Genomic DNA, 15106 nt, shown 5'->3' on the forward strand with positions numbered 1-15106 from the left:
CTTACAATTATTTCCATTGTACGGACAGTAACCGGTCCATGTCATGAATAAATAAGAATAATAATATCACGGAGACAGTACCTTAATATCTAAGTCACCGCTCCTATTATGACGTAATAATGGCATCAACCGAATTTATGGGACAACAGCTATCGTGTCGTTCTTTTTGCTATCACCGCATAAATAACCCATTGTACGTCGTTAGCGATCCGTGGAGGCTAATCTAGCACAGAAATCATCCAATACGATCATCCTGTCACATCTGCGAAAGGATAGCAGCGACAACCGTGGCGTGTGAATCTTGAAAAATATTACGATGATCTCGCGAACGCATGCTTTTCAATTTCGCGCTGAAAGTTTAACCCTTTGCGCTCGAGGAGTGACACTAAGTCACTACCTGACTTCATATAGTGAAACTATAAAATTTGATGTTTAATATTGTACTATTTATAGTGCATCAGTTTGAGAAATATTGAAATAAAATAGCTTTGTTCCTCAATGTACGTATGATTTGTCTTCGAGTTAGTTTCAGAAAATATCGTCTTCACCTCATCAGAAAATGTTAAAATATTTCTAGTGGAAAACTTTCAAGTGCAAACGGTTAACATATTGAATAATTCTAAATAATTCTAATTAATTCTATAATTCTATAATTCTATAATTCTATAATTCTATAATTCTATAATTCTATAATTCTATAATTCTATACTTCTTTAATTCTACAATTCTACAATTCTACAATTCTACAATTCTACAATTCTACAATTCTACAATTCTATAATTCTATAATTCTATCTAAATAATTAGATAATGGTGTCACGTTAACATTGTGATAACAAATAATTAATAATCCTTTCTTTTTATTTTCGCTACAAGGGAACAAATGATACATAAAACGCTGAAGTTTTCCGTGGCAGCCAACGTGTTAATAATATAGTCGCGAGAAAATTATTAATTCCATTATCGACACACCTCATTTGCCTGAATTCTGCCCGGCTTTCCCTAAACCTCCAAATTGTCGAATACCTTGTGTGAACTTCTACTCGCCTCTTTATGCGACAACAAATTTAGTCGTTTCTCTGTGCAGACGGCGGCAAGGTGCAATCAAACAGCAAGGAAATTTGAGAAAACAGGGGGAAACTCTGTTTAACGCGTCCTGCACCGTTTGCGCCACGCGTTTGATATTTCGCGAACATACACAACGTACAGGATCATACGCTGCTATAAATTGAACGCTTTGAGTTTCATCGTGAAAAACGAAACGTTTAAGTAATTGCAATTAAACTTTTCCAATAGAATCATTTTTCTCGCGCGTCTGCCTCGCAGCGACACGGACGGTTAATATTGTACGATCGGAATAGCAAATATGTAACTCCAATCTGCATAAATGCAAATGGAATGATTAAAGTTCGATAAAACCGAACGTTTCACACATGAGAGAAACCGTTCCTGTTACTGCAACGCGATATCTGCTTTAAATTCTGCTCTCGCGCTTCCAACGCGGAAATATATGAAAAATGGACGTCTTATTGCAATACATGTTTGAAATACAGGTACCAGGAAGTGTCATTTCAGAACACGTGATACTTATTGCCATAAAAATGATCGATCATGTTCAAAACATTAGCCTAATCAAACAATCTTCGAGCATTACTTAAAAAAGATGCATCGCATTAAAATTCATCGCTAAGCTACTAAATTATGCATTGCCCACTTTGTTCCATTATTTCCTACTCTTCACACACTCCTCCGTAATATTCATTTATGTATCATAATACAATTGGCTATAATTGAACATCACACTGACAGCCAATCGAAAACACTAATCAACCCATTTTCTCCCACAAGCAATTTCTCCTCAAACCTTTAAAATAAAACACTTATTTCTCGCTAAAAACATCTTCAGAATACATTTACTTTCTTCATAAACACTGCTTCATGTACTCAACATAGTTACACGAGAATATCCACGTTACCGGAAGCAACTAAAATTCAAAATATCAACCTCTTCAACAATACCAGCACACGTGTCTACACCTGATCCAATTTAACGTTAGCGTCCATCCGACTTGCTTCATTTCCGTATAATTCTCATTACCTTCGTCCGACGAGCTAAGCTGCATTCAAACGAAGACTAACATAATCTTCGTCCGTTCTAAAAACACAATTCCGCCCTGAAGAGGTTGGCGTCCCATCTTAGAAACTTCGGAAACACGAATGACTGTTAGCCGAGGCGATAGAGAGTCCAGAGAGCAGTCGTTTGTCAAACACGATTCCAGAGGCGTGGATCTCCGTAGACGGGCTTTTTGGTGCGTGACATCAGCAGATCTATTAGTCACGGGATGAAGCTACCGGGACGCGACCGTGTGCGGCAATTACGAGGAATCTGGAGGAGGAAGCCGCGTCCCCGCGTAAGAGTAAACAATGCCCGTCTAACGTTACTTCCCGCGGAAACCTTTCATTACGTTTAACGAGAAAAATCCAGCGAGCCGAGCGGAGCGGCGTTCAACGCCGCGGCTTGACCCGTTACGAGCAGAGACCGCGGCCCGTTCGGAATACATAACGCGGCCAGTGGAAACGGACTGTTCTTTGGGGTCAGACTGCACAGTGGTTGGATATGAATTCAATTCGCGGAACCTCTCGTCGCGGCCGAAGAACATTTTAATCAAAGATCCGCGGCCTTTGCAGCCGGCCCCTCCGGCCCGGTTCTCATTGTTCATGCTTTCGGGTGTGAATTGTGTCTTCTCGGAAAAACAACTCCGATGTTTCGCTGGCTGCGGACGCGGCTTCGTTACGGGGAACGCCGCGGCGTTACTGAACACGGCGAGGACACGCGAGTTACAGCTGAAAGATTTCGCAACGGGAACTGGGAGAACGTTTTGTTCGACTTCTTAATTAATTTAATTGGCGAGCAGATTCGCCGAAATTTTCGTCTAGACTGTTTCGCCCCTGATGTGTGCTGGGAAAGATGTTTTGAGATGAAATGTTCGTATTCGGAATACTAAGTTGTAGACGATGATTAACCCTTTGCCTTACAATAACGTAGACACGTGGTGCAGATTTCAAACAGAATTGAACTACCATGGACGTTTGCTTGATCTTTTTGAATACAAATTAAATATTACTCTTCTGTTATCGATCATTATACTTTGAAGCAAAGATTGATATAGAATATGCCTATAATTTTGTTTTTTTCCTTAACACGTTGAACGCCGCACAATTTCATAAAGGGAAATACACAAAATGGAAAAAATATAATATCAAATCATTTAATCGAATTGCATTATTACTATTCCACATTCATCTAGCTGGATGTCACCATATTAGATAATGTTATTTATAATATAGAAATATTTTCATATAATCATCGTTTAATTGAGTGAACTATAGTAATTCGATTTGGTCTAGTTTTCTAGATAGTTTTTTAGATTTTGGTGTAGTTTCTCCTTTTTCTCTGTTGTTTAAAGAGTCGATGTATAATTTAGCTTCATATGCTGCTTTCGTGTACTTTAACTCTAGATTCACTGACATTTACCGTAATTTGTTCTATTGTTCTTAGAAAAATTGTTATCCGTTCATTTAAATATTAGAAATTAGAGGTTTGAGAGTAGACAATTAGAATACATATTTGCGTAACTGTGTTAATAAAAATTGACTCAAAGATTTACCAAATAATACTTATAAAACTCAATAGGAGTCAAATTGACTCGTTCTAGTTTGCAGAATAATTAATTCTATAATTCTATAATTCTATAATTCTATAATTCTATCTAAATAATTAGATAATGGTGTCACGTTAACATTGTGATAACAAATAATTAATAATTCTTTCTTTTTATTTTCGCTACAAGGGAATAAATGATATACTTATACTTTCCAAATGCAGAATTAAATTCATAACGAACGTATTATTGTTTAAAATTCCATTTCAAAGACAAGCTGCGTTTCACACAAGTACGAGGTAAAATAAAGAAAATATGAATAATCTCAACTGCAAGGGGTTGAGTCACAGAAACAGTTAATTACAGAGTTCATCCGTTTCATTTCTCAAAGTGAAATGAGATCGAAGCAAGGATTCCACGGAGGATATCACGAAGAACGACGATCGTAGGCGTGCTCTAAGCCGGGCTTAGGTCCCGCCTGTTCCCTGCGGAATGAGTTAAACCCAGGTTTAATGACCACACATTCGTCCTCTTTCCGGAGGGAAACGCGACGTCTCCAACGGGGAACTCCGAGAAATTCGACGGACGAGAATTACACGAATATATTTTATTCGCGAGGAGCGCCGCGGAACGGAGAGCCGGCCAGCTTTGTTCGGACGTCAATCGCACCCGGCTTGGTCGGCCGATCGTTATGGCCGCGTGGAAAGTTTGATCGTCATCCTCGATTCATAAGCAGAACGCAGTTCGTGAGCGGAATAACGAGTGAATTCAAAGGATACGCTATCGCCGCGCGTTAGCTTCGACAGCTCCGCGAAATTTACCTAGCGAATCGTTCGCTTTCGGACGATGAGCGTCGGTTCGACTCGTAGCAAGTTACGTATACTATAAATCCTAGTTGCAGGTTTCTCGCGAACTCGGAAGAAGCAGGTGAGAATGTTTCTCGAGTACTCTGCTTCGAGGAGCACTTAAATAGACGTTTAAGAAGTAACACGATCTGATTTGATGAAAGAGGTGAAACCAGTCTCCGCGAGACTCGGATAAGATAACTATCGTGTTTGATTTGATTCAGGTTTGTTAGCTATGAAGCTTATAAATTAGCAAACTGGAATTGCGGATGCAAACGTATTCGGACGCTCAAGAAGGATGTGCTCCTGTAAACAGTATTCACTTAAGAAGCCGTTATTCCCTGGAGAATAATTAACCGTCCAACGGCGCAGCTGAGCTACCGATTAATTAATATCATTATTCTTGAAACAAAGTTACTTGGAAATAAAGTTCCGAGTACTAGGAGTAGCCTCGGAGCAAATATAAATTAATTATCGTAATCTTATCAGTTGTGTAGCGGTGTACACACTTCGAACATTCGTTTAAGCCTCTTCCATTCAAATATCAGTTTCCTTGTCATTGAATGAGACTCGAAGTTTTTCATCGATACCGTGTTCCCGATGGTTTCTCAATGACTCAATGGCTCCAGGATGTAGATACGATTGGGAGATCACTCGATGACTAAGCGCGAACGCGGAATGATGACCGATCAGTTTTTGTCTATCCTAGTTTCATTTTCGATACTCACTTGTTATTTGTCGATAACGTAAGCAATGAAGAAATATGATCAAACAAATAAAGAAACAGGTAATGATTCAAACCATTGTATGTACGGTCTCGCTAAACATTAAGTCATCTCCCAAGAATATACAACGTCGAAGCGCTACACTCTGCGGCCTATAGACAAAACCTTGAAATTCGACTATTCACGTAACAACGTTACAATCGAAACACAAAGTATCTATTCTCACTGAACAAACTACATAATATCCCCATAATGTAAGAAAAATACAACCACCTTTATCTCTATACCTTACAACCAAAGCATTTTTTGTATTACTCATACTTTCTAAGTTATCGAGTTTTATCTAGAAAACGGTCGTTTGTTTGGTCGCACTGTGCGCTGGTCGGAATGCTTTCGAATACCGATGGAATGGCTCATAAGACAGAAACGATCGGCCGATGATTAACACGTTGACTATCACAAAAACCTCCACAGTTCTATGTACCGACTTTTCAACGAGATCAACTTATAAGTTCGTGATGACTATATGAAAAATATTCAAATGTCTTATTATTTCATAAGTATTAACCCTTTGAACTCTAGGCTCCAATATTGCACCAGGAATAATATTAGATATTTTAATGAATCTTAAAGAAACTACCCTACAATTATTAGATTTCTCACACATCCAAATTTTGCACCGAGAAGGAAAATAAAATATTGAAGAAATGTTATAGCATTTTTCATTTTCGCTAGGAATACTATAAAAATTGCAGTTGCCGATAGATTAACAACCTGGAGTGTTAAGGGTTAAAACTATGATACTACATTTATGATTTATTTATTTTACTCGTTGGTTTAAAGTTTCACTTAGTATCTTAAATTTATTAGAGATTCCTGTTTCTATTAAATATCTGATGACTTTTGAAGAGGTTCCATTGTTTTCATGAATGTTGCAGTTGCTGATAGATTACAAACCATCTGAAGTGCTAAGGGTTAAACGAGTAAATCAGTTCTAATAAAATTGAATATTTCCTTAAATGGTGCTCGTTTTAAATAAAAACGAGATTTCTCGGTTCCGCTACACAATATGTTAAATACGAAATTTTACAATTCTCATGCACCAATCGAGTAGTGACAGAGGCATTCGGAGTGCAAAGTGTTAACCCACCTGACCTGAAACAGTTAAGTCAGCGATCCGCGTGTCCCGTGGAAACGCTCGTCGAAATAGAAAGCGCGCGAACGATGAACGTCCAGCGAATAATCGTCGGCGGATATCGATCAGCGGACTGTATGACTCACGGCTAATAGGAGGAACGGTCGTCCGGCAAGGTCCCATTCATTCCGCCTTGAATTTTCTCGGACAGGTGTTTCTCGCGTTCCCGGGAATCGCGTAAACCGCCTTAGCAAATTGAGCGAAATGGAATCGCGTAAAAACCCCTCGAGCGTACATCCCAGCTCTCGGTTTTCACTATCGAACGACCGTCCGGGAATCATTCCGAACTTTCTCCCCGTCGAACGCGTTTCCGACGGTTTCGTCGTGAGCCGATCGTTTCGCGAAACTGTCTCCGCGCCGACAAAGTTGCTGCCGATGGCCGCGTCCGCTTCCTCCGTTTATATTTAAATGGCACGGACGAATTCCGCTGATAAGTTTCGACCGTTCGTTTACAAATGCGCCGGAGGGGAAACGTTTCTGCGGTCGGGAACGTCGGATAGCGTGGAATAATCGTAAAATGATACAGTGGATATTTTAGCAACGTAATGAAATGTAATCCGTTTCTTTACTTTGGAACGTCGGGACAATTTAGGCGAAGATTTCGAATAGAATTTCGTAAATAAATGTTTCTGTAGTTCGAGGGAATGGTAGTTTCTTTGGACATAAGTCATGCTTTGTATTTGCTAAAGTGATTGGACCTATATAATCACAACCGTATGAGTGCCACTCAATCCTTTCGTTTCAATTCAGAAACTGAATGACGTTTTTCTATTTTTACAAAAAATTCTAAATAGTTTCATTCGTCCATTTCCAAGCTGGCAATGACAGAAATAAGAACAACTAATTAGGAACATAGATAAATGCAATTTGAACCGACAGACTCACTTTTAGACGGTATAACAGTACCGCGAACGGTTACTACGCATTCATAATCAATTAAGTTTCATAAAAACGCAAGCCAAAGACAAACGTGGTTAATCCCCAACAAGTTTCTCCCGCGAGTTCATTAGAATATCGTGTCGTATCTCTGGCGAGAAGAATTTCCTCCACTTAATATTCCGAACGGGAGTACAAGGGAGCGGTTTAGATTCTCGAACGGGTCGCCATCGGTCCCTGAATGACGGTAAATATTCAAGTGATCATCGAGTACCGTTCGACGGAAAATCCGAATGTACCTTCGTGAAAGTGCACCTTCCGCAGAGGTCGATGCCTCCCGTTCTCCTGAATGGGCAGATCGTGCGGACCCAAGTTCTCCCTCGACAACGAGCTCACCAGGATCCCCCTGAGAGTCGCGAGGGTGCTGCTCGGTATCTCCCTGTTCATGTCGCCGGCTCCCATGTCACCCCCAATCTCACTAACATCCCGGTCACTGCTCCCCCGGCTCGCTATTCAACACTCGGGCGCATAATTCGCAAGGATTGTCGCGCCTCCACGGACACCGAGATGCGTGGTTCACTTCGACGACTGCGAAGCGACCCGATCTCCGTTTCTCTTCGCTGTATTTTAATTGTTCCCCTGCGCCGGTCACATTCGACTTTGTTCACCTTTGTTACGTCGACGACTCAGGAATGAAAAAAGTTTGTCTAAACAAGGATCCGGTGAGCAAGAGTTCTCACAGACGCGGATACTCGAGGCAACACAAATGGATTTTTCTGTTCTTTGCGGGTTTCAGCGCGAGCTCCGCGCCGGAAGTGAAGCGTAATTCAGTTTTTGTTCTTGAGTTCGATGTTTCTTGGAATACGATCGCGGAAATGGACTCGATATTATCCGGAGATCTTGTTTGAACTGATTCTCTTGAGCAAACGATAAGTTTCTTAGATAAAGGTTCGATAAGAGAAAGAAGATTATAATGTAGTTGGACTGTCCGCTTTCCTTCGGCGTTTCTTGCGATGTAATTGACCTTTCGGAATTGGATCGTACTTCTATCGGATCTTGTCTGTAATGCTTCCTGTTGGGAATATGGATAATTCTGCCAAGTAGAGTCGCTAAGCGAAAACTGTTCTTCGGCGATGGAGGCAGCGAAGAACTGGAATATATTTAGACACCTCGATGTTTAACACTCGATCCTCGACGCACAATCAACATTTCAAGCCTGGACCCAAACTTTACCCTACAAATTCTCTTGTTTGGATTGGTCGTCAGGGACATCCAAGTAGGTCTTGCGCAATGTTTGCCAAACAAGCGTCCTACGATCGGATCGCGCGAACAGTAGCCATAGATTAATAAGTAGTCGGACAAGCGTCGGAATACGATCGGTACGTTGATCCTGGATCAGTCTTTATCCCATAGACCCTCTTGTTTGAACTAGTCAGACGTAGCAAGTTCCTGCAGAATTCCACGCTGGACGCCGAAGAGGAATTAAAATTCATCGACAAGTCTCGATACTCCTTTCACTTGGAATACTTAACGAATCACAATGAACGTATCGAACATAAAAAGGCACACTTCATCCTAAGTGCTTTCTGACACGAACGAGTTCCCCAAGGTTCGCCAAGTAAGATCCGAACACTGAACCGACACGAGCACTCCGCGGGTATTCAAATACAGCGGTACAACTGGATTCCCTTTCACACAATGCCCGTCGCAGTGTAGCCGACACGTCGGATCAGAATTTTCCTGATACTATCGGCGCGCGACCGGCGCGGATCGCCAATGACCCAGTTCCCCGAAGGAAAACCGCACGAAATCCATCCGGCGCGCGGCAAAAACGGCTCTAAACGCGGCTCGAGCGGCCGCGCGGTCGCATTTATCCACCGGGTGATCCACCGAGCGAAATTTCACTTTTCCCCGAAGGGAGAAGAGGACCGCGTTGCCCCGTTCGAAACTCCCGTCGATCCGTTAAACGAGCGCGGCGCTGAGCAACGGTGACGCGGCGCGTCGATTCGCCGCGGGAAGGCGATCGAGAAAACGGAGATCGCGGACGCCCCTTTCCACCGTGACGTACGCGGGCTCGTAACTGGCTTCTCCGCGGGCCGCCGTCGACGGTCACCAGGCGAGCGTTGCGTCACAATGTAAATTTAATCGTTTGTTTAGCGGCTGACGGCTCCGCGGTCGGGCTGCAGTTAAAGGTCGCGCGCGGCCGTGGGTACGTCGGCGTCGGGGACCTCCGACGGATCGATCGCCGCCGCTCGGGCCTCGCGGAAAATCGAGCGCCGATAGAAAGCGGCGCCTTTCTCCTCGGCCGATTTAGAAATTCCGTCGGCGGCGCACTTTTCTCCTGGGAATCGTCGGCGGCCGCGAAACACGCGACGCGCCGTGACCGAAGCACTTTTGAACGCACGCGCGAATCGACGCGCACCTCGCTCGATTTCGAATTTCACGGCCGCGCCACCGCCGGAAGCCGTGCGACGCACCTATGCGGGAACGACGTCGCGGTCGGAGATAAAAGTCGCGGTCGTATTGGCGGATCGCCGCGATCCGCCGCGATATCGATTTTAATGCGCGATCCCCGGCGACAACCGGACGACCCGGTGGAACATGCCCGACCGTGCGACTCGCCAGAGAAGCCACAGGTCCCTCCTCGCGGCACCTCTTTCTTGCTCCTTCCTTTCGTGCCTCTCCTCCTCCCACTCCCTCTACGTCGCCGGTCTGATTCGACGGACACCGAGTGGATACGCCGGTGTACACCTTCGACAACGTGCCGTCTCCTCGCACTCCCGTCCGCCGTTCGCAGGTGCACGGAGTGGGGAACCAGGTGCTCGCCTTGTCTCGAGTAATCGCGGGAACTCGCGAGTCTCTCGTTTTTCTCGTAGGCGGAATTTAGAGGTTCGCTTTCGAGATGTCAGCCGGCTACGCAAGAACTAAGACCTTTCCGAGCTAAGGGCGTCGGCTCGCGTCCATGCTTGATCGCGACGTTACGACGATTAGGTTCGAACTCGTTCCCGTTATTAGCCGCGGAAACAATGCGAACGAAGCGAACTGCGAAATGTGACGACGGAGAATGACATTGGCGTAGGATTTCATATTCGTTGGTTTCTTGTGTTCGCGGAATTTGCGGTCATTATCATAATATCGCGTGGGCATGGAGGGCTTAGTGCTATTGGGTCTTCTTAGAGGATTAGGTGGTGCGTGGAAGCTTCCCCTTGCCCCGTGCAGTTTCAGCTTGGAGGTAATCGAACGACACGTGGACGAGAACCGAGGATTTCGATCATATTCGATTCAAAATTTTAACCTCAACCTAGCTGTCCCTCTCTCGCGCGAATCTGGAGCTACAATCCGCTAGCGCTGTTACACAAGTAGAAACCGTTGTTCATGGCCAGACGCGAGACCGATGCACGCGCGACCCATTTGCGTCGTTTCCCGCGGTTCCTTCGAATTGGTGTTTTCTAATTCATACCAGGTTTCTAAAGATAGTCCTCTATACATCTGCGCAGGACGTCGAGTTAATTCATCCTCGTTCAACAGGTTGCGGACAATGAAACCTCGGTTTTGCGATCCGAGGCGTTGAATTCCAAAGGAATAATTCATCCACATTACTATTCACACGATCCGTAACACCAGCCTACAATTAAATCTTCATACTTAACATAATCCGAAACACGCGTTCATTCCGAGGAGATGCGAGTAAGATTAATACCCGTAGAAAATGATATCACGCGAAACTAGATCTCGAGCGAGATAGCTTCCCCGGAAGGATCTGGAATATCGACTGTATTCGTAAAGTGTGCGCCAGGCTTTGTGCGTCATCCGGTTGCACGCAGAGGAGGGAAAGGCAATTTGGCTTCCGGAGGTGGTCTATGTCGGGCCTGAAATAGATCTAAACATCTCGTGTCCCCGAATCTTAGATGCAGGCCTGGTAGGCAGCGTCGCCAGCGGATCCATTAACAGTGCCAACCGGTAGTAGGCCGTAGTCTATTTCGGTGTCGAGATTGAGGTTCGAACGCCGTGGATCAATGGACGGAGCAATCCGGTAAACGGTGTTCCGGGTTCCGGTCCAATAAACCTCATTGCCGCGTCGGGCATTTTTCTACCTAGATCGGCTCCGTTTTCTTGTTTATTCGCTCGCCTCGACGCCACGCAGGGGTCCGAGACGTTTTGGTCAGCGAACCGACGCTCCTCGCTGTTCGAACCGTTTACAAGGCAAGGATAATCTTTAATTACTGAAGGAGGCGGTAGTTAAACTCGAAGATAAGATTATCTTCGGTACACACATTTGCGCCGGAGGAGCTAATAGCTGAATCTTGTAATAACGTTTTTAAGAACGCGCAGCTAGGAAATGGTTTTCTTGGTTCTTCTGTGCGCGGGGAAAGTAGAAGCATGCATTGGGTGAGCGGAGTGAACTGGATAAATATATTACTACGGTTTTGTTCTCCATGTTTTCTGTATAACGCTGGTATGGATAATACTATTGTAGTTGTACTTTATCGTAGACTCGCGAGTGTTATGCAGAAACACTTGCGCGACTCAATTTGACGCGTTCGTTAACAGCGTCATATATTTGTGACGACCGTAAGCCTGTATCTTACATAATGAAAATAAGTGAATTCTGTGGATATTGTTATTAGAAATTAAACTGCGATATTTAGGAAGTCAATGACTCGTTTCAGTTTCATCTTTTTAATATTTTGTTTAGGTTCATTGGATTGAAGAAAATATAATTGAAAATGAAATTAATTCCACGGATATTGTTATTAGAAATTAAACTACATTATTTAGTAACTCGTTTCAGTTTCATTTTTCTAATATTCTGTTTAGTTTCATTGGATTGAAGATATTATAATTGAGACCGTCACTGAAATAATCGCTGGTAGCGAACGTGTCGAGCTCTCCACATGTATTGTCTCATCAGTCAGCAGATAGTTGCAGCTCCGTCGCGAGTACAATACAGAAATATGCGCTAACCACTCAGTTAATCGATGACTCGCGCGAACGATGTCAGAATGCGCAACGAAGCAGAATCTCATCGGACGATTCAGAAGTTCCTCGTCTACTTCGCGGGCCAAACAACGAAGCAGAAAATAATTCCCAGTTCTATTAACTCGCGACAGAAAAACCAATTCAAACCCGAACGGAGCTGTTACGCGACAGGCGTGTGGAACTCTGATCTTCAGGATTACCGTGCCACACGCGCAGGAATTAAAGCTGCCCAAAACTCCGGCGGTTTCGATGAAAAATCACCGGGCATCTCTGCGGTACGTGACACACCGGGTCGAGCCGGATAAACATGCTGCAGTTCCGTGAACGGTTAACAATCGCGTCGCAAACAGTATTGAAATGCCGCGTCACGCTGGTATTTCGATTGTAAAAATAGAGGAAACCGACGATGAATATTCCCCGTGTCGGATCCGCGCGAGCGGCTCATTATCCGCCGGTGTGTCTTCGTAAGTGGATAAAGGAGAGGTGACGCGGACGTGCCTCGCCTCGATATTCAAATCACCTGCGACGAAGTCCACCGCGCTCCGTCGCCCGCCTCGTCCGTCATCGTTCCCGAGATAAGGATAACGCCGGGCTCGTTTAAACGACGGGAAACGTCGTCTGTTTTCACCGGCGAAGCGCGGCGCGGCCGTGCTCGCGTGGAGAGCCGTCGGGAAAACTCGCCCAATTTACGCTCGAGCGGCGATCGTCGGTGTCGTTTCCCTGTCGCCCGAGTATCGCGTACAAGGCGGACGCGCGGCACGACGAAAACGACCATAAAAGGCAGCGTCGAGCGGCCCTCCTGCGTTCCCGGCGAGCTACGCTCGCCGGAGTATCGTGATCGACGCGCTCGAAAATTTGGAAAGGTTCCGACGCGTCATCCCCGATAACGGTGTTTCTTTTGAAAGTTGCTCTTGCTAGATTGTGTCGGTAGTCGATATCTTATCTGGAGGAACGCGAGCGGTTTTTCGAGTTTCCGATGCACGTTGCTGGGCGCTTTGTCGGGGAGCTGAGTAATGCGTATTTTTGTAGATCTCGTGGTGGCCGGGTAATTTATATTTTTGGGCATTTTGTTGGTGAATTGGGGAATGTAGAATTTTGAGGTATTTACGGAATAGTCGAATAATACTTTGAGTAGTTTGTTGAGTATGTAAATAATGCATAATTTTGGGCACTTTGTCGAATAGCTGAATGTAGTAGATTTTGTGGTAGCTAGATAATGGATATTTTTAGATATTTTGTTAGTAGGATAGAAAATGTATAATTTCGAAGTCTATTGAATGACAAAATAATATCTTTGAGTATTTTGTTGAGTATATAAGTAATGAATATTTTTAAGTAGTTCGTTGAGTAGATAGATAACGTATATTCTTGGTTATGCCGAATATGTATTCCATTGTAGAATATGGGAGCTCAAACAGGAGGTTCCGTCGGTTTAATAATTATGGCTGGAGAAACCAGTTTACGACGACAATAAAGGACACGAAAGTACCGCAGTTTCCTCGATGCAGAATCACATTGTTTCCCGGTGATTTTCAGTGTCTAACAGCGCTGAAATCTCGTGACGCATGTCCAGTCAGCGGATGTTTACTGCGGGTTCCTAACTTTTATGGACTATCGCACAGGACTACGCTTTCGGCCTTTGTTCCTCGCGGCGCGCGTTCACACGTGCGAATGAATAAAATATAGGATCGTTGAGCAAATCGTTTCGCGATTTTAACGATGTAAAACTTTAGCTTGCATAACCTGTGTAACCACATTATATTTAGCTTACATAAACATAACTATATCACTCGCGCAATCGCGGAGGATTTCCTGAAAGGATTCCCATCAGCGACGTCGCTTGAAACATCGTAGCGCTTTTATTTACAGAATGTGTTCCAGACTCTTGGCATTTCGCTAATTACTCCGCTGCTCTCTCGTCGAATGGCTCGTGAAAGATTACAAAAATTACTTCTTTCAATCTTCGCCTCCTAAAAACGCATTCCTCGTATGGAACATTAAACGGAAGCTCACGCCGTTGAACGGAACGAGTATGAAACATTCTGGGGAAAAAACGAAAGTAACTGCGATTCCGGCGAAAGTAGTTCGATTCTCGGTAGCGAGGCTGTTTTCAACGCGAATGCACACGGAAAATCGTCGAAGAGACGAGGGAGCCAACGATTCGGCCTGGTTTTTACGATTTACACGCACGGCTCGTCGCGCCGGCCGGATAACTCGAAGGAAAATAACTAGGTTGTCGGTTTCATCCTTTGAACCCGCTGCGTCTGCCCGCCTGGTTAAACATCGCGCGGATCGAAGCTGAAAATGAGCCTGTCGCTGGTAAAGCGCCGCGGGAGCCGTGGCGGTAGATTTAAAAAGCGAGATAGGAGGCGGGGTTCTGATTTCCGGATGTAATGGGAGCAGTTTCCGCCATCTTGGACGGTCGGTCGAGCAATTTGTCGCGACGCGCAATCGACGTCGACGGTCGCTCGTTAATTAACGAGGCTCGGTCACTTACTTTTACTAATCGCGGAATTTCGCCGAGCCTTTGGCACGCAGGCTGCCGCTGAAAGGGCTGCCAGGTTTGTTCGGATAAATATCGTTTGGAAAGCCAGAACCAGTTTCCCTTTGATTAAATTCTGTTTCGTTTTGCCGGGGGAAGAGTTTAGACGCCAATAAGAGAAGAAAGGCAAACTTGAACGGTAGTTATGACAACTGTGAGGGAACATGTTCGAGAATGTTTGCGTAATCAAGTGTCAAATTATTTTTAAACCGATAATAGTATATACTATAATATACTACAATATACTACAATATACTACAATAAACTACAATATACTATAA

The 15106-nt window shown here is 44.3% G+C and overlaps 1 protein-coding gene across 22 annotated transcripts in view; it reads right to left on the minus strand.

Moving 5' to 3' along the window:
• Positions 1–15106, minus strand: part of LOC116427961 (uncharacterized) — a 293655-nt gene that overhangs the window by 98389 nt on the left and 180160 nt on the right. For 2 of the 22 annotated variants that reach the window (XM_031978934.2, XM_031978929.2), the window contains exon 1: positions 7603–9927. The exons of 19 other annotated variants lie outside the window; for them this stretch is intronic. In XM_031978934.2, the coding sequence (XP_031834794.1) occupies positions 7603–7765 (163 nt within the window). In that variant the 5' untranslated portion in view covers positions 7766–9927. Of the gene's footprint in view, positions 1–7602; positions 9929–15106 lie in introns of those variants that run through there. One more of the 22 variants, XM_031978923.2, reaches the window with a different exon arrangement.

Source organism: Nomia melanderi, chromosome 6 (assembly GCF_051020985.1).
Source record: "Nomia melanderi isolate GNS246 chromosome 6, iyNomMela1, whole genome shotgun sequence".
In the NCBI taxonomy this organism is placed as follows: domain Eukaryota; kingdom Metazoa; phylum Arthropoda; class Insecta; order Hymenoptera; family Halictidae; genus Nomia; species Nomia melanderi.